This window comes from Mytilus galloprovincialis, chromosome 6, assembly GCF_965363235.1.
Source record: "Mytilus galloprovincialis chromosome 6, xbMytGall1.hap1.1, whole genome shotgun sequence".
Classification (NCBI taxonomy): Eukaryota; Metazoa; Mollusca; class Bivalvia; order Mytilida; family Mytilidae; genus Mytilus; species Mytilus galloprovincialis.
This window is the reverse complement of record NC_134843.1, coordinates 49,260,812-49,280,237: the sequence shown is the minus strand read 5'-3', so window position 1 is coordinate 49,280,237 and position 19,426 is coordinate 49,260,812. Positions and strand designations below refer to the sequence as shown.

The 19,426-nt window shown below is 32.7% G+C and overlaps 1 protein-coding gene across 3 annotated transcripts in view; it reads right to left on the bottom strand.

Moving 5' to 3' along the window:
- LOC143079782 (protein-glutamine gamma-glutamyltransferase K-like) overlaps positions 1 to 19,426 on the bottom strand; it is a 90,803-nt gene that overhangs the window by 47,584 nt on the left and 23,793 nt on the right. Inside the window, exon 1 of one of the 3 annotated variants that reach the window (XM_076255374.1) lies at positions 13,247 to 13,379. The exons of the other annotated variants lie outside the window; for them this stretch is intronic. Within the exon in view, the coding sequence (XP_076111489.1) occupies positions 13,247 to 13,256 (10 nt within the window). The 5' untranslated portion in view covers positions 13,257 to 13,379. Of the gene's footprint in view, positions 1 to 13,246; positions 13,380 to 19,426 lie in introns of those variants that run through there. 3 annotated transcript variants of the gene reach the window in all.

The window sequence follows — 19,426 nt, the reverse complement described above, 5'->3', positions numbered from 1 at the left end:
AAACTTTGTTTTGTTTATTTCATAATACTTTTATTTGCTTAAAGATAAGAATAGAATAGGACCAGACACAATATTATGAAGTCTTAGTCCTTACATTATATAAAAATTACAATTATACAGAGACTTCAAAGATCATTAAAGGGGATAGTGAAATGAAAAATGTGCACAGTTTGGAAAAAAGGCTTAACACAATTAACAAGAAAATGAATACAGAAACTTTGTCACGACAGCCTACAACTAAAACATTTACTGGTTATTCAATTTCGTGCAACTGGTCATTTTAATACTACTTCGATTTCTGGTTTAGTTATGACAGTTTGGTATTAATGTTTCTGTTGTTCTGGTGAAAAAATCTGATTTGTGCGATTTTACGTCAGATTTTTCTGAGTTCTGGTTGAAATATTTTTTATTCTATATGCTATTTTTTATAAAACGGGCTTAGGTGATATTAAAAAAAGAACATGGACGTAAATTGATAAGCACACATACAATTTCAGTTCTAAGAACAAAACGGTAATATTTAGATAAAAGTGCAATTAAGCTTTAATAGTTTGAGTTGTGTAGTGCAAATGTTAGTAATGCGGGGTTCACACATTGCCGATTATTGATCCCGTATAAAATCAGACAGCGATACGAAACGAAAAGTGAAAAAGTCGGATTATCCTCAATTATCTGGAATGTCCTAACTGAACGTAGTCGTTTAAGTTCGTAACAGATTCCTACGGGTCGGGAAGGGTCCGAATAGTTCGGCGACGCACCCCGACAGTTAGGTGCGTCCCGTAACATTCGGGGAAATTCAGCCGATTTTGGCTAGTAGGATTACAATCGTGCCTGTGTCGTGACAGATTCTGCTGTATCGGATCAAAATCTTAACAAAGTTCTGTGTATTCTGGACGGTGTCCTGTGGAGCGGGAATGATCTGGAGAAATTTTTCATTGCTGTTTTTCTGCCGATTGAGTCCAGATTGCATCCAGATCTTGTCGATTGAGAACCGTTTTTGCCGAAACCGTTCCGGAACAGTCCCGTTATTAATACGAAATTCGTCAATGATACCTACGTCACAGTCCCGACAATTACAGAATACCATACGACTGAGACCACCCAAAGCCGTTTGCAATGCGATAGAGCGGACCGTGATAGGATTACGTTCCGACAGTACCTGATCATCCCAAGTATGCTGACAGTTTTCGAACGGATAACTTCCGTCAGCGTCGTTTCACTGTCTGATCGCTGTCAGATTACATTTGGTAAAATCGTGACGCAGTCGTGACAGACTCGGTCGAATTTTACCAGGCAAAAGATACAAATTGTATTAGAGGCGGATTTAGAACGGGATTATCGGGAAAAATTCGCTTGGAAACGGTTGAATATCGACGCTTCCTGAACAATATCTGATTGTTGTCGTGATTAAATTTTTGGTTTTACAAATTTTAATTAAAGTTTTCATTTCCATCCACGATTCACAGGATCTTGATCAGACTTTTGACCAATTTTAATCGGGAATGGTCCGGTCAAGGACGGCAGTAAAAATCGTGAATGTGTGACCCCAGCTTAAATGACTGGATTTGTACTTTTATTAAAGTACTTGTGGTATTTTCAAGAAAATTCCGACATACTGAAATGTATAACCTTTCATTTCATTCAATATCTTTAATAAAATGTCCAAAATCAAATATTTGGTAGTAATTTTATTGGCTATATAATCATGGGTAGTAAGGTCGTCATATCGAGGAGCGTTTAGTAAGTTGTAGTGATTTTGTCATAATTTGGTTAAGTTGGTCATGGATAAGTTATGTAACTTCCCAAAACGATTGCCTCAGTTTTTTCCAAATGAGCAAATAAATGGCAAATTAAATGTTTAAATCTATATTGTAAGTCATACTATCTAGATTGAAATTGCTGTTTTAAGAAATTAACCCAGGATAACCAAGATATCCAAATTTGTAAGGTTTGGTTAAGCGATTGACATGGTTAAGTTAAGAGTCGAGAAATTCGTCATGGTTTAGGTCAAAATTTATACATCTTTGTGGCACCTTAATATTGATAGTTTGCTTGAATGTGACTGTGAAAAATTAAAGTAACACAATTTACTAATTGACTAAAGAGGGAAAAAGACTTTTGAACAAATTCGGTGAAAAGGCAAAAAGGACAGGCAAATCGTACATTTATTTATTTTTTTAACCTCACGTAACGCATTGCAGGGTTAATGGAAATATTTGGAGTTTGTATTTTCGTCCGTCTGTCTGTGCGTTCATCCGTCCGGTCTCATGTTTACAATTAATATATTCTTGTCGGATTTTTTATGAAACGTATGTCATAGTTTTTTTTATAATAGTTTTGTACAAATAAACTCATCATACAAAATTGCATTGTAAGCACTCTTAAATGTACAATTCCTGCCAGAATTTTATGGAACTTACATCAAAAGTTTATATTAGCAATGCCTTGGACGAATTACAAAATTAGTGCCGATCAATTAATTTTCAAAGAGTGGTATCCCTTAGAAATTTAATGACATGGAGAACTGCATTTAAGGAGCTCTCATATGTACAATTCATACCCGAATTGTATGAAAGTTGAATCATAGGTTGATATACTAGTAACCGTTCATACAATAACTCAACTATAAAATTAAACAAACCATATCGAGAGGACACCATAATGTCTTCAAATGTCAGTTTAAACTTATTCATGTAGTAGACTGTAAGTGAAATTAATATGAAAATTGATTTCAAAGTTTGGACGATAACAAGTTCGAATTAGAAAAAGGTCCATAATGTCTATTTCGAACGAATAAAAGTGATTATGTTTGTTTAACTCGTTAAACTATTTTTTCTTGTACATGTGTTGTATGCCATAAAGTTCCGATATATAAAAAAAAAAAAGCTCTGTCGGTTAAGTATTTAGTATGAAAAAATGTAAATTATTACATGGTCTACAGTCTGTGATGCACTGGCTGTTATTTTTTTCCTATGTATTATATTTATTTTTGGTTTTGTTTTGGACATAAGTCAGGCTGTAAGTTTTCTTATTTTAATTGCTGTCTCTTTAATTTTGTCGGAGCCTTTAATTACTTACTTAAAGGTATGAGGTTTTTTTTTCAATTGTTGACGGCCGTACGGTGACCTAACATTTGTGGCATTTGTTCTACGGTGGATAGTTGTCTCAATTGGAAATCATACTGTATTTACTTATTGTGTATTACTAAATGCTTTCTTAGGTCATTGTGTATTCAGAATACACCAACTTTTAAAAAATGCTATTATTGAAATTCCTTTATTATATACTACTCTAGTGGTCTCTTTATTTGTAATAATTATAATGATATTTTAGTTTTACTGTAGATGACTTTTTTTCTAATAGGTGTAATTTTGAGAATCAAAGATCATCTTTAAAATTTAAAACTCAGATCTACTCGTCTGAGTACAAAACAATAGCATTAGAAAATAGCAACACTATATCGACTCAAAATATGATAGAATGGGTAAAACACGAAAAAAATTATCGACGAAAATATTGTTAAACAGTATTTTAATAGTTGTACATAATGTCTGTTTATTCTGATTGTTACACTTCCATCATGCACGACAGGAATCACATAACTGAACCATGTCGAACATGAACTTAACCATGACACTAGTGAACCAAACCATGACACAGAATTTTTTGTAATCTTAAATTGTGTGCAAATATAGGCTTTTTCAGGAATAATTGACGGCAGATGTATACCATAACGAAATATGGGACCTAACAGGACAGTAAAAAAATAACTGTACTTTATGCATTAGAAACGAAAAACAACATATAAATTTTGACAAACGCGAGCTTTATTCTGTGTCAAATTATAACTATATGATAAAAACATTAATGTACTAACATAATAGCAATACATAAAGATACTTACCATCTTGAATTTATATTCAGATGTTCATTTAGTGAAAATTCCGAATGTTTATAGTGTGTCATTGATTGTCAATAAAAACTTTTAACACAACCATGTCTAACTTAATCAAACTATGACAAAATCGCTGTACTAAACGCCTATCGATATGACGACCTTACTACCCGTGATAATGATGTGTAAAATATTCATTATTTCAAATCTCTATATAAAAGGTTAGAAAAATGACGTAGTTACCAATGCCGACCTGTACATCTAAGTCTTGGTAAGAGTCATTCCCATTATAATGATGCTCCAAATTCAGCCAGTCAAATAAGTCATAAAAAAGGGTTTACACAAGATACTATACTAGTAACCTATTGATAAATGTAAAACATAAATAGAATTACATTTTGTTGTGAGGACTTGAATAGTGAAATTCAAATAAAATAGTCTACATTTATGAATGCTTTTTGAGGTAAATACCCAAGTTTATTCGAATCAAGTTTCCTTCGAAAACTCCAATCTACAAAACATATTAAATTCTTTTATTTCATTTTTATCTTAATTTTGTTACCTAAAAATTGCGATCTCATAAATTTCCAACTCATTAAAAGTACTATAGTTTATAAACAACAGCTTCGATACATTTGACAACTGTGTTGCAATCCGAATTAAGCTAACAACTATAGTAACTGGCGATAATTTAGTGGTAATCACTGTTCTTTTATTGAAAAAAAAGTTATCTATATCTACTATATTTAGGGTTGTGGTGACAATTTGATGAATCTCACATTTGAAAAAAATCTCTAATTGAAGCAACAACAGCTAAACACAATACCAAGGTAAGGTAGGGTGTTAATTAAACTATGCGACATTTTGTTTTCTACAGAAATAAACATTTTCAGAACAGTAGCGAAATTATATGAGTATATGGAAATGAAACCTTTTTTTTTTTTTTTTACTTTTCTTTTTCCTTTTTATTTTATAAAGATTTAATTTGCTATAACATAAAAAAATCAGTCATCACTGACGCTCATATCAAATATTTTTAAAGCCAAACAAGTGCAAAATTGAGGAGCATTGAGGATCCAAAATTCCAAAAAAACTGTGCCAAATACAAAACATTTACTAAATTTTATCATCGGTATAAGGACATCTTTCGTAAATATAGCTCAACATGCAGACTTCTTATACGTTCAGGTATTTCACATCCAATATTTTCCAAAAAATGGAAATATTCTTTATACAGCACAAATTAGTGAGTATTCACCTCAGAAGCTGACAAAACCTTTAAATAGACTTATTAAGAAGGGATATAGTTACGATAATTTTGTCAGGTCATTAAAGATTGCATATTTTGGCGTTAATATTGATTCACTTATAGGGTCTTTGCGTCGGAACTAAACACATTTATTTTTAAAAAAAAAAACAGTTGTTGGCATGACACGGGTTATGTTCTTCTCATATATGTTATGATGGTATGATACTAAACCCCTAACGGGAAGGATTGTGTCTGATATGCATATGTGAAGACATAATCTTTCAATCAGTTTATTGAAGTCTGGAGCTGGCATGTCAGTTAACTACTAGTAGTCTGTTGTTATTTATGTATTATTGTCATTTTGTTTATCTTCATCTTCATTGGTTACATCTTCTGACATCTGACTCGGACTTCTCTTGAACTGAATTGTAATGCGCGTATTGTTATGCGTTTTCTTTTTCTACATTGGCTAGAGGTATAGGGGAGGGTTGAGATATCAGTAACATGTTCAACCCCGCCGCATTTTTGCGCCTGTCCTAAGTCAGGAGCTTCTAGCCTTTGTTAGTCTTGTATTATTTTTAATTTTAGTTTCTTGTGTACAATTTGGAGTTTAGTATGGCGTTCATTATCAATGAACTAGTATATATATTTGTTTATTGGCCAGCTTAAGGACACCTCCGGGTGCGGGAATTTCTCGCTGCATTGAAGACCTGTTGGTGAACTTCTGCTGTTGTCTGTTCTATGGTCGAGTTGTCTCTTTGACACATTCCCCATTTCCATTCTCAATTTTATATGTCACGACAACCTACAACTAACAAATTTACTGGTTATGCAGTTTCGTCTAACTAGTAATTTAAATACAAGTTCTAATAAGGTTTAGTTAACTGTTGGGAATTGAAATTCGTGTTGTTCCGGTGAACAAAATCTTTTAAGTGCGGTTCTATATCAGATTTACAAAATTACACTCTGTTACGAGAAGGACTCGAATAGAGATATAAAAATAGTGAAATCAATTCAAATATAATGGCTGATAAAGTTGAACTTTCGATTTTTTTTTTTCACTGACTTTCCTCCTTTTTTAATTTACCTTAGTGTTTGGTACTTTTGTCAATTGCTATCATCTTCATTTCCACCATTCAGTTAAAACAATGTTTTAAACAACAGTTTGAATACATTTAAGAACAGTTTTGCAATCAGATTTATTTTACTAATATAGTAGCTTGGGATAATTTAGAAAACGTAATTGTGGTAGTTCTATTGCACTTTCATAGAAAATAGAGCTATATCTAGTATATGAATAGTTGTGGGTGATAATTATGATACATTAGGTGTTTGCAAAACGTTCCTAATTGAAGCAACAGCAGATAAACAGAAAATCACGGGAATGGTGGGGTATGTATCAAACTATGCGACATTTAATTTGTTTTTCTACAGTAAACAATTTTAAAACGACAGGGGTAATATGTGAGACTTTGCAAATGAAACTTTATCACGACAGTCTACGACTTAAAAATTCTCATGTTATGCAATGTTCGTGCAGCTTGTCACTTAAATACAAATTCAATTTATTTCTGATTCGGTATTGAGGTTAACATTATCTCTTGTATTCTTCTATTTAGACGATTTTACCTCAGATTTATCCAAATGCTGCTTGAACATTTTTTGATTCAACATACAACCTTATTAAAACGAGCATTGGTGAAATTAAAATAAAGAACCTTTGAGTAAGTTCATTTACGCTTATATAGCTTCGCCGTTGTAAGAACAAAATAAGGTTGGGTGAAAATCTGATGTTCTTTTATAGTTGATTTGTTGTTATCAAGTGATAGTATAAAGGGGGAAATGCAGCAGTATACGGTTCCATATTTTTGAAAATTCAAGGAAAAGATTGTACCTGAAACCTTTGAAAAAAGGACAAACAGGTGTGTCACTTAAATACCATTCAATCTGAACTAACATAAATTACTTATTCCAAAACTGAAAGTAGTTTCTTACTTGCTACAATACAAACTTCAAAATAGTTTCAAAATACCACTGCATATTCACCAAATAGTTATAAACATCACTGGTAGTTTTGAGCCATAACCCACTACTATGCGTCAACAAGATACAATTCAGGGATCTAATTTGGTATGCCATACGTGAGTTTGATCTTCAGAACCTAACCAGTTGAAAAGCCAAATCAAAAACAAAATTGAACAGAACCGAAAACCAAATATGTCAATGAGTACCTGCGGTACAAAAATCTTAGTTAAATCACTTTATAAACAGTCCATTTACAGAAAAATACAGTATAAAAGAGGGACGAAAGATACCAGAGGGACAGTCAAACTCACATATCGAAAACAAACTGACAACGTCATGGCCAAAAATGAAAAGGACAAACAGACAAACAACAGCACACATGACACAACAAAGAAAAATAAAGAATAAACAACACCAACCCCACCAAAAACTAGGGGTGATCTCAGGTGTTCCGGATGTATAGACGTATAAATAATGTTTGTTACCGTCATGTCATTATGTATTCCCCATCAAAAGTCAAATTAGGCGCGTATGTTTCAGATAAAATTGCACACCCCTATAACTAGTTTTACATTACACAATGTAATTTGAAGAAATTTGTGGTATTTTATCTCATTTGTTTTTAATTTTAGACAATATCTTTTTTATTCTGAATATTCAAAATTGTTTAGCTTCATTTTGGACTAGTTCTGGACTTATATTAGGTCAGGTACGTTAGATAGATTATGTGGCGATGTTACACAACTTTGAGAGCGCTCATGCAATAATCTAATATTGCATTAAAAGTGAGGTAACAACAAACCAGTGAAACGACCGATAAGTAAGTTAACAAAAGTACTCCACGGAAAATTTAAAAAGGGAAAGTCCCTTATCAAATTGCATAATCAAAAACTCAAATCCTTCAAACGAATACAAAACAACTGTTATGGTCCTGGTTTGGTCCAAGCATTTCCTTGTAAAATATACTAACACGCTTTATTATATACTTAGTAGTAAATACAGATAAATTGTATGTGTAATACAATCATTGGCAAGCGTGCTGTATCAGCCACCCGTGATGATATCGATATCAGCACGGTTGCAAAAGCTTTATCACACCTTTAATCTGTATGACGTCACGTCATCGATTGCAGTCACTGTTGCAAAGACTTTCAAATCCCTAATCTGTATGACGTCATGTCAAACCTATAATCTGTATGACGTCATGTTACATAAAAACATCTACTTGAGGTATATGTATATAATAAAGTGTATATGATATGGCTTTTTCAATATCACACACCATATCAACCCTCAACCAATATAATCCCTCGAGCAGAGCTCTTGGGATTATATTGGTGTCTCGGGTTGATACGGATGCGATATTGAAAAAGCCATATGATATTCTCTATTTATTTACTCGGTACTAAGAACACAAATATGCAATATATAATTACAAAAGACGAAAAGAGTGGACTTAAAGACTTCCCTATTACTTGTTCTTTGCTCGCAAGGTAAATGAAACATGCAATTTATACGGCGGGAAAAAAGTAACTTAACGTCTCTGAAAGAAACAAAAGACATCTACAGGTCAGCTTACAGTATGTAACAACATATTAATAATTATAACTATATATAGCGGGACGGCTACAGTGCAGGCGTTTTGGTGTCACGATATCTCAGTGGCATGGGTTCGAATTCAGGCGAGGGAAGAACAAAAAAATTGCGAAAGCAAATTTACAGATCTTACATTGTTGGGTTGATGTTTAGACGAGTTGTATATATATATATATATATATATATATATATATATATATATATATATATATATATATATATATATATATATATATATATATATATATAAAGAGTACATTTCCGAACAGTTTGGTTTCAAAGCATTTAAAACCCCCCAAAGAAAAGAACGGTCTTAGATATTGAAAAAAATGGGTATGTAGATATAGGAAAATGTGGTATGTATGCCAATGAGACAATGGCATGAATTATAACCTCTAATTATCAATCATGTACGTAATAAATTGTTTTTTGGTACCACAATCTTTTTCTTATCATGATTAACGTTAGAAAGGTAGTCCTACATATTTCTTTCACTCATTCTAAACCAATTAAAATTATCATATATATATTTCTTTCGCGCAATATAAAACAATTACAATCCTATTTTTCTCCTTCTCATAGTTTGCAAGATTTTGAAATTGTGTGCCCCATTATAAACGTGATGTAATCTTCATTACAATTTTCATAGTTCGACAGTTTTATCTATAAGTTATTAACTAATATTATTAAAACTTTAGATATTTTATAAAATATCAACTTTCCTGTCTCTATAAATATATTATAACGTTTGATTTTAGTGTATATTTTAAACTAAGAAAACTTCATTTTAAAAACCAAACTAAGCTCTGAGTGTAACAAAGACGTATAATACCAGATTCAAACAAAAAATAAATACATTTTTAAAAACAACGCAGCACTTAAATAAATGTTGTGTACAGAGTGTAATGTTGTACAAATATATGTACAGAATTGTGTACAAGTTATCAGTATGTTATGAACCGCTTAACACAAATGGATTATACAAGCACACAGTCTTTTTTTTTTGTATTTCCATGACAACATAATGCAGTCTTATACTGAAAATTGATACAAAAATAAACATTATAAGAACAAAAAAAATATTTTTAAGGACATGATTTTGGAATAAACAGAAAAACAAAAAATAGAATTTAGACAATTCAGGTGTCTTCATCTCTAGTTTTAGGACAAAAAAGAATATCACTAAAAGTTGAGGTATATAAACTTCCATTTCAGACATCTAACATGTTTAACTGATAAATTTTAAAAGATAAGCTTTGATCAGTTGGTGCAAAAAGGTATGTGTCAAAAAACTTATAATTTGTACAAAAACCCGGTTCAATTTAAAATTTGTACAAACATGCATCTTGTACACAAAATATATACTAATGTGACTAACTTCGATTCGATGTAACTGCGAGCACCTTCGATACTAATACATTTGAATAGTACCATTAGTACCATAAAACCCCAACCGTAGAAACCGCCAAAACTTTTCTCGAGCATTATGACCCTAACATCAAGCTTTATAAATAGTATGAACTGTTGTAGAACTAGTTATACTAGTTCCAATCTATATATAATCCTTACAAATAGCAAACGGGAAAACCCCAATTTTAAACGAAATTAAATATATTTAAATTGGGATACCAAAATATTCAGACTTCCTTTTGTGAACGATTCTCCGTTCTGGATAGTCATAAAATATTTGCCATCTAACGATTTACAATTAATTTGTGATTGAATTAAACCAAGTTTTAATGTAATTGATTTTTAATGCACTAATGAGAATATCGTAATTACTTAATACATGTACAGAGTGTCTCGGCAGCCATTCTTTGCTGTAAAGTCTGTTCCAATAATATATGTTTTTTTTTAATCTAGCCGACGATTCAAATCCTCGAGGCGAATCAGATAGATTAATTTTATTTATAGCATCACTGATATGAGGCTCACGACAATTAAGTAGTTTCCTCTTGAGAATTAGCCCTGAACGAATATTATGTGTTCAAATATAGTAAACTCCAATAAACTTAGCCTCATTCTCCCTTAAGTAAATTTTGTCATTGAATTTAAGGATAAGGATAGCAGTTTAATATTGCCAACAATAATGACTCTCAGGAAGAAAAGATCCGAAAAAGTATTATCAGTAGAGAAAAACTAATTGTTATGAATGCCAATATGGCTTACTGGTGGACCGTTATGACCTTATCGCTATTTGTGGTAAACCTAAATAATCAAACTGTTTTGCAATTGCGCTTACATAGTAAATAATTCTATTAATTCTTTGAGGCTTTCAGACAATCGGAAAATTGCTTGGGAACTGTTAAAAGTGCAAATTTCCGAGATAAGAACAAATGTTTTGTAGGTAACTCATGGCTCCTAGGAGTCTGATTGCTCGTTTAGCTTCATTACAAAGCTTGCTGTAAATGTTGATCTGAGATTAATCAAAAGTTAAATAATAAGCACAACTTAATTTGCGTTGTCTGTACTGTGTTGCCATGTAAAGTCTCTATCATAGACAGTGGGAAATTTAGTGTCAAAATATTACCTCCCCTGGTAATTTTTGCAATGCTTGTTACGTTTTAAGCCTCGGTCACACCTTACCGGATAGCACGAACGGACGCCTAACGGATGAAAATAAAAGTTGTCCGTTGACAAAATTGTTATCCGTTGGGAGTCCGTTGATGTACTGACCGATTAAAACGGACGTGTAACGGATGCATAACGGACACACACTGGATATGCAACGTACGAGAAAGGGACACGTACCGGACAGAACGGATGTCGAACGTACATCCAACGGACGAGTAACGCATAAAACGGACACCTAACGGAAGCGTACCGGATAAAACGGATGAACAAGATATACGGAAAAATCAAAGGCGACAATAATAATACATTTAAATTGCATAAATATTCAAAATGTTTCTGTGTAACTGGTTTTGGTTTGTTCTTCAAAATTCCGCCAAAGGGCAGTGTCTGGCCTGAATAAGAACTGCTTGATTGTGAAGACATGCCTATACTCTAAGATCGATTATGAATAATAACAATTCATGAACCTTGAGAAATCTGACACACCAATAATTGGCATTTCTGACACGAAATTTGTAATTGGCATTTATCGGTTTCAAATCCGTTCATCATCCGTTTTATCCGTTATACGTCCGGTAGAAGTCCGTTTCTCATCCGTTCAACATCCGTTTTATCCGTTAAACGTCCGTTCAAAGTTTTGAACATGTTCAAAATTTTCCACCGGACAGCACGGACGTCGACGGATAAAACGTACGCTTAACGGACATGCAACGGATATGGACGGACGTCTAACAGATAAGAACGGACGTCTAACGGACATGAACGGATTGAAAAAAAGTTATCCGTTAGGCGTCCGTTCGAGCTATCCGGTAAGGTGTGACTGAGGCTTAAGTAGGACGCCTTTTGTTATAAATTCTCAAGAAAACAAAGTGTTAGTATCGTCACCGTTATTTTTGATTTTCTCAAACTTTTTCAAATAGAAGAGTTACTTTTCTGTTGTTCTCGGTTATCAGTTTTGCCACGGTGTAGTGGTATCTTGAAGAGTGTTAATTGTTGGTTGATCGATAGGGTTTTTAAAGTTTACACCCAATTCTTAGGTTAAATATATGACACAAAGATAGCACATTTTGTCAAAATATCACGATCAAAATTCAGGTACAACACCATCGAACAAAAAAAAACAATAATCTGGGTAACAAATTAACCAGAACAATGACTATTTAATATCTAAAGAAAACTAAACAAAAACAACCTTCTAAAATATTAAACAGATTACATTTTTAATCATTAACCAATTACTTTAACAATTGATCAATACTATCAAATTAAGCTTAAGAGAAAACTACTTCTATTACTATTCAAAACAATTTCTTTAAATGATTTTGGTTTTATAACCAGTCTGTGACATCTACCGAAAACACTCTGGTCATTTTAACGTTTCATAAACAACTTCAAATTTCGGAAAAAGTTTGGTGAAACTTTAAGTTTGTTTTTTTTTTTTACTCAAAGCTAAATCAACATGTTTACAAGAACTATTTTTCACTTACATTGAAACCACAGCAGGAACACCGAAGTGCAACAAAACTAAAAACCAACACACATAGAAATAAACTATTGCTTTTAACTGTTATCAAATAGTTCGTGTTTATGTGTGTTGGTGTTTGTATTTGTTGCACTTCTTCGGTGTTCCTGTTGTGATACACTCGGTTTTGGTTTGTAACTTGGATTTGTTTTCTCTCAATCGATTTATGACTTTTGAACACCGTTAACTGTTGCCTTTATTTATACGTACATTAAGCTTCGGATACTATTTAACCCTGATCACACAAAACAAAAAAATCCTACTTTTGAAAATGAATGCATATTTAATATTCTTTTAATAGTTGAAGTAACGGTGCATGTATATATATGTATAGAATATATTGAAAAATTGAGACAATTAAATGAATTATTCATCCTTGACTTACCTTCGTCCATATGCGCGTTGGTGTAATAAAAAAACCTGTCAGTGAATGAATTTTCGTTTGAATTTGACAAATGATATATTCTTATCAAGCTTAAAGTGTTTTTCAGAAAGTACTTGATACTTGGTGAAAGTTTATTAAACTTTGTTTTAATTGCTGTTGATTTACACTGATACATTATCATGGTGATGATAATCTTCTGATCGTGTATTGGTAGATAAGACAGCTGTATGTTTGTACTTCGCAAACTTCGGAAAACATGGTTTACTTATTAGTTGCAATTGCGATCTGATCAAGCCCTGTTAATCTGAATTTTACAGTTTGTTTATACTGTTATCCAACTGTGGCAGGTTGGGAAGGGTTTTGTACCCACAAACATGTTCACTCCTCTACATTCTGTCCAAAGCCAAGAAAGCGACTGTCATTCGATTAACATCGTTAAATAACAACTGCATATTTGAAGAAAATGTTTGTTGTTTTAAATATAAATAAGAGTTTGAGTCGTTTTATCATTAGAATTGTTTCTCGTTTGAATTGTTTTATAGTTTCATATGTCGGGGCCTTTTAATGTTTGCTGTGATATTTTGGGTTTTGCGTGTTGTTGCCAACATCTGTGTCATTTTAGTCTCCAGTGGACAGTTTAGCCATTGGCACTCATGCCAAATTTTTGTTCGTCGCTTTGTTAGCTGTTAGTGCTTTGTATGGATCTGATGAGTCAAACGTTTTCAAATAATTTTAAAAGTTGCTTAAAATATGTACTGTCTGAACACTGTCACAGGTTAAGAAAAAGTTGATTGCTAACTAAATGAAAAGCCACAAGACAAAACAAGACACAGGTGTATCAGAAAAAAACTGCTTTTTAGGATAGTACTTATATATAACTCAAGCTAAGACCTAAAATAATGTACAGAGTAAGTTTTCTTCACAAATATCACAAAAGCGTAATCGAAAAAAAAGTATACGAAACTGGGCACTCCGATCCGAAACCGTAGAGGGTTCCGAGGAACAACTAAGAAAAGTTTGAAACGGATGGTAAATCAGATCTGAATCCGATCCTCTCAGAGGAGTTTAGTTTTCAAACTTTTCATCAATTTCTCTTTGGTATTCGTATCCGAAAAGAAATCTTTCTCCCTTTTCACAAATAGTGAATCTTGTTTTTTTTTTTTTCTTTTCTAGTGTAATCACATTTAAAGCAGTTTGACATTTGATATTTGCATTTACTGAGAACCAAAGACAATATTGATTTCAGTTATGCATGCTTCTTATCAAATGAATTACTTTACAGTTTTCAAACATTGAATTAAAGGTCTATTTTGCTTGATCAATGTAATTAAGGAATTTTAAAAATTGGTTTTCTTATCATTGCCTCTGATACAAAAGCATTGGTTGATGTTAAGTCTAATTATCTCTCTTTCTGCTGTTGATTCCAATTTAGATAGGCTACAATCAATTAAATGTTCATTTAAGAGAAACGAAGATTAATCAAGGCTGCTTCTGTAGTTGATTATCGAATATTGATATTTTCTAAAAGCGAAAAAAAAATACCTGGCATTTGCAAAATATTTTAAAACTAATTTACCGTAAGTTATATTTGTAATTGGATATGCATAATTATTACAGTTCTTCGTTAGTCGACAAGCAGTTTTGAAATTCTTGTGTCTCAACTATTTATTTAACTATTTATAATTAGAGCCTATTTCAAAAAGCCATATCGTTAAAGAATTTTATAAAAATGGTTTATCATTACAAAGTTCCACAAAATGGCGGTAAACTTGGGGAAAAAAGAATCAATATTAAGACAATTCTTGTATTCTACTATTAAACAAATCAGGAGCAATTATTCACATTATAAGAAAATTACATATAATTACTCAAATGCCTGTACCAAATCAGGAATATGACAGTTGTTATCCGTTCGTTTGATGTGTTTGAGCTTTTGATTTTGCTATTTGATAAGGAACTTTCCTCGGAGTTCAGTATTATTTATTATTTTACTTTTTACTAAGGTGTAGTTCAATTGAATATACTCATAGTGTCTCCTTAACAATATGTCAGAAGTTGAGATTGTATTTTCTGGATAGCTTGCTCAACTTCAGAGTAAAATTTCCCCCCTGTTTTGAAAAAAAGAAGATACCAAGTGGTAAAACCATAAAAAAAAAAACAACAGCATATCTTCAAAGAAATACAAACAACATTCTTGGCAATCACACCAAATCTACTTTTTTCATATTTACAATGACAACGCTATGACAAAACAAAAAATAAGAAAATTAAAACAAAGATTGATAATGTTAATTCTAATTTGAAGCTAACTATAGCCGTTGTTTTCTTATTGTAAAACATATCAGATGCTACTGAAATGTTGCTATATAAAATGAAATCAACAATAAGACATTATTTTAATTTCTTTTACCATAAAATTAAATCTTATTAATGCCACTGTAATTTTGTAATTGATCAAGATGTGAAGCAGACCTAAATGCATCTTTGGTATTCTTTATAATGAAATAAATGTGTTAAAAGGTCAACAATAATGGAACGTTACACCATCATGAAAGTCCTGTTTCCCTTTTCTTGAAACGTCATTGTATGAGGTCTGCTTTACACTAATAAAGACAGAGGTCAGCAGCTAGTTTCAAATAGACCAGAAATAACTATATATCATGTCGTTTTACTTATGTGTTTCGTTCTAATGCGGTCGTCTTTACGTATCCCTCACATAATTGAAAAAAAATAAGCATATTGAAAAATATTGAAAGATATCGTCAAAAGAACATTTGGTTTAAATCAAAAGTTAATTACCTGCTGTTCTAAACTTTTGTTGATAACATCTCATGATAACTTCGTATTCATTTAATTTTTATCATTTATTCACCAGGAGGATTTTTCGTGAACTTTATAATAATAAATAGAGATTTTTTTTTCAGAAAACAATCCAAACATTGAAGAGTTTCATTTGTCAGTGTTTCCAAGGAACATTCATGTTTTCGCTAGAATAATTTCCAGCTGCAACGCATCATGTATAAAACTGAGTAAATTAACTTCATTATTTTGTTTCTTATTAAACCATTCTACTTTAATATTAGAATATTTCTAATACTACACGAAATAATAATCAGATTGTAGTATTGTAAACAATTTTGGCTTCATGCAATTGCCTCAAAAAAGAAATTTATCTTTGTTATAACGTTTTTATGTTACGTGATTTATATCAACTCTTGTAAATCACATGCACTGTATGTCAAGATTAGGTAGGATTTAGACTGTTATTTAAAATGAATAATGCGACTGATATGAATAATTTTTATACATGAAATAATATATGCATTTTTGATTATCTCATTGTGGTTTCTTTGTTGGATCTCCAAGCAATTATCATCTTAGCCTTCTCTCTCACATGTACATCGTTTCTACTATGATTTGTTAGCATTCATTGGCCGAACAGTCGAACCAGGATTACCAAGAGCGATTAACTCCTTTCATATATTTTGTTACAATTTTTCAAAAAACATGAATGCGGTAACTTTTTCAAACTATTCGCTTGCGTTCAATTCAACACTGCTCAGTAGTTTTTTTTTTTAGACAAGTCTGTATGTGCAAGATCTGTACAGGTAACAAACAACTACAGTCCCCCAACATAGACTAAACACATCTGAGCATTTTTTACGGGAAATTATCAGAACAGAACTGATCAAACCGTAGTTGATAAGTTGAAAATTAAAAAATATAAAGGAACTTTGCATCATAATTACTGTTACAGACTTATTTTTGTTTATGCCCGCGTCACACTGTCCCGATTTTTACGCCGATGGCAACACGATAATGGAAATTTTCAAAATCGGGACTGATCGTATCCAGATCGGGCTATTCGTAGTGCCATCTTTAACTATCGTAGAACCATCGGCCACTTTTTCTAGCCTTCGGGGACAACTTCGGGAAGGGTTCTAAATTTTTTAACATGTTAAAAAATCCCCGAAGGTGCGTCCGATGTTGAGGGTTCGTATTGAGTTCGTATCACCATCCTCACCATCGTAATGTCACCGGGAATGCATCTTTGCACATCGTATTGCATTCGTGTTTCCATCGTTTCCATCGTGCAGTTTTGACATTACGATGTCTACACGAATGAATCATGAAGATACCCGAAGGTCTTACGATGGCAACACGACTTCGTGAAGACCTCGTAATCCCGTCGTGTTGCCATCGAATAAAAGTACGAAGGCGACAAGATGGAACTACGACGGCAATAAATCCAGCTAAATGTAAGTTAATTTTCGCGCTAAAATACATTTAAAGTGCCATGCGCGATATGCACTAGCCAGTCTAATACGACAGTTAAGAAAGACGTTCACAAAACATGGAGCTCATATCATATGATTCTATGAGAACAAGAAAGGCGACAGCGTTGTTTCTATTAATTCAAATGGAACAAGAAGAGCAGTTATTACAGGCTCAGGATTTATTTTTACCAGTAAAATATTATTTTTTGTCAATTTTTCATATCAAGTAACATAATGAAAATCATAAACGCGCCTCGTACACTAACACTGCAGGTACACGTATATAGGGAAACCAACTTTTTCTTCATTATTCTGATTTTTTATGTATTGTCTGAGTTGTTGTCACACGAATGTTTACTCCATAACCATTTTGTTTTCTATATGTCATATTTTGCCGCATTTGTTGCTTTCCCCACATCCTTCCTTTTGTCTATATTATTATGATATTCTCCTGGATAGAGCTCTTTTTGAATAAAAGGGATCAACGAACCCATTACCTTACCTTTAAGATAGATCAGTAAACATGGGCATAATTATGGGTGATTATTCAGACTAGTGCACACATTTTACGGTTCAAACAAGGCAATGCCGAGCGTGGCATCTCCTCGTATGTAACATATTGGGGACAAATATGGACACTATATTTGTATATGACACATGCAGAAATGGTAAATTGAATATGCATATTTGATACATAAACTATTTTTTTAGAAATCAACCAAAACATTCAGTAACTGGAAATACCTTTAATATTGTCTTTAGAACCAGCAGGTAAAAAAATGAGCAACCAATTTCCTGTGTATTATGATATTTCAAGGAGAAAAAACAAGTCCATCTGCATGACCTTGACCTTTGGCCTTGAACGTAAAAAATGTCAGATCATTACAAGGAGGAACAATATACCAAATGTGGTTAAAATCTTTTGAAGCATATTGGTTTTAGAGTGTCCACAAGGGTGATATTGCCTTGTATTACAACTGCCACTGTGACCTTAACCTTTGAACTTTAAAGTCAATAGTGCTTAAGATATTCTTAACGAGTAACACCATACCAAGTTTTGAGCATTTTGGTTCTAGAGTGTCCATAACAATTTTATCTACACGCAACTTACATGTAGTAGGCGAGGGGATAATAAACTAAGTTTTATAAGAATTAGACAAAATGATCGATTTCCCGACATGCATGGCAGACTTGTACAGAAACGATATGTTGTCGAAATTTTGTTCGTATCTTTTAGACATCGTATGGCCATCGCGGCATCATCGTAATCCATCATGTAGCCTTCGTAATCCATCCTGTAACCTTCGTGATCCATCGTGTAGGCTTCGGATGAGATATGAAGCTTAAATACCCGTCTTCGGTTAACCTTCGTATGTCCATCTTTTGCTATCGTATATAATTTCGGCACCATCGTATAGACTTCGTTATTCATCGTACTTGCTTCGGTCACTTTTTGGTATTTTAACGAGATCGGGACCAACTTCGTACGAACTTACAATTTTCGCATTCGGGTGTCCATCGTATATAAAAATCGTGACAGTGTGACGCGGGCATTACTATGATGCAACATGTAACACCGAATACAATATTGCACACTAGTGCAGTACAATTGGTAGCGTTAATTCCGTCGTACACAAGTGCAGCACCCACTTAATAAAGATGATAATATGTTAATATGTATATGATCCAATCTTTTTTCCATAAACAAGAAGAGATTTCGATGTTATCAAATATGTCTGATTTTTCTTCGGACATTTAATAACTGATAACGAAAATTATTTTCGTCTTGACAGAGCTTTATTTTTGGCTAAGCTGATTGGACGTTTGTAAAATTGAGAATGGAAATGGGGAATGTGCCAAAGAGACAACAACCCGACCATAGAAAAAAAACAACAGCAGAAGG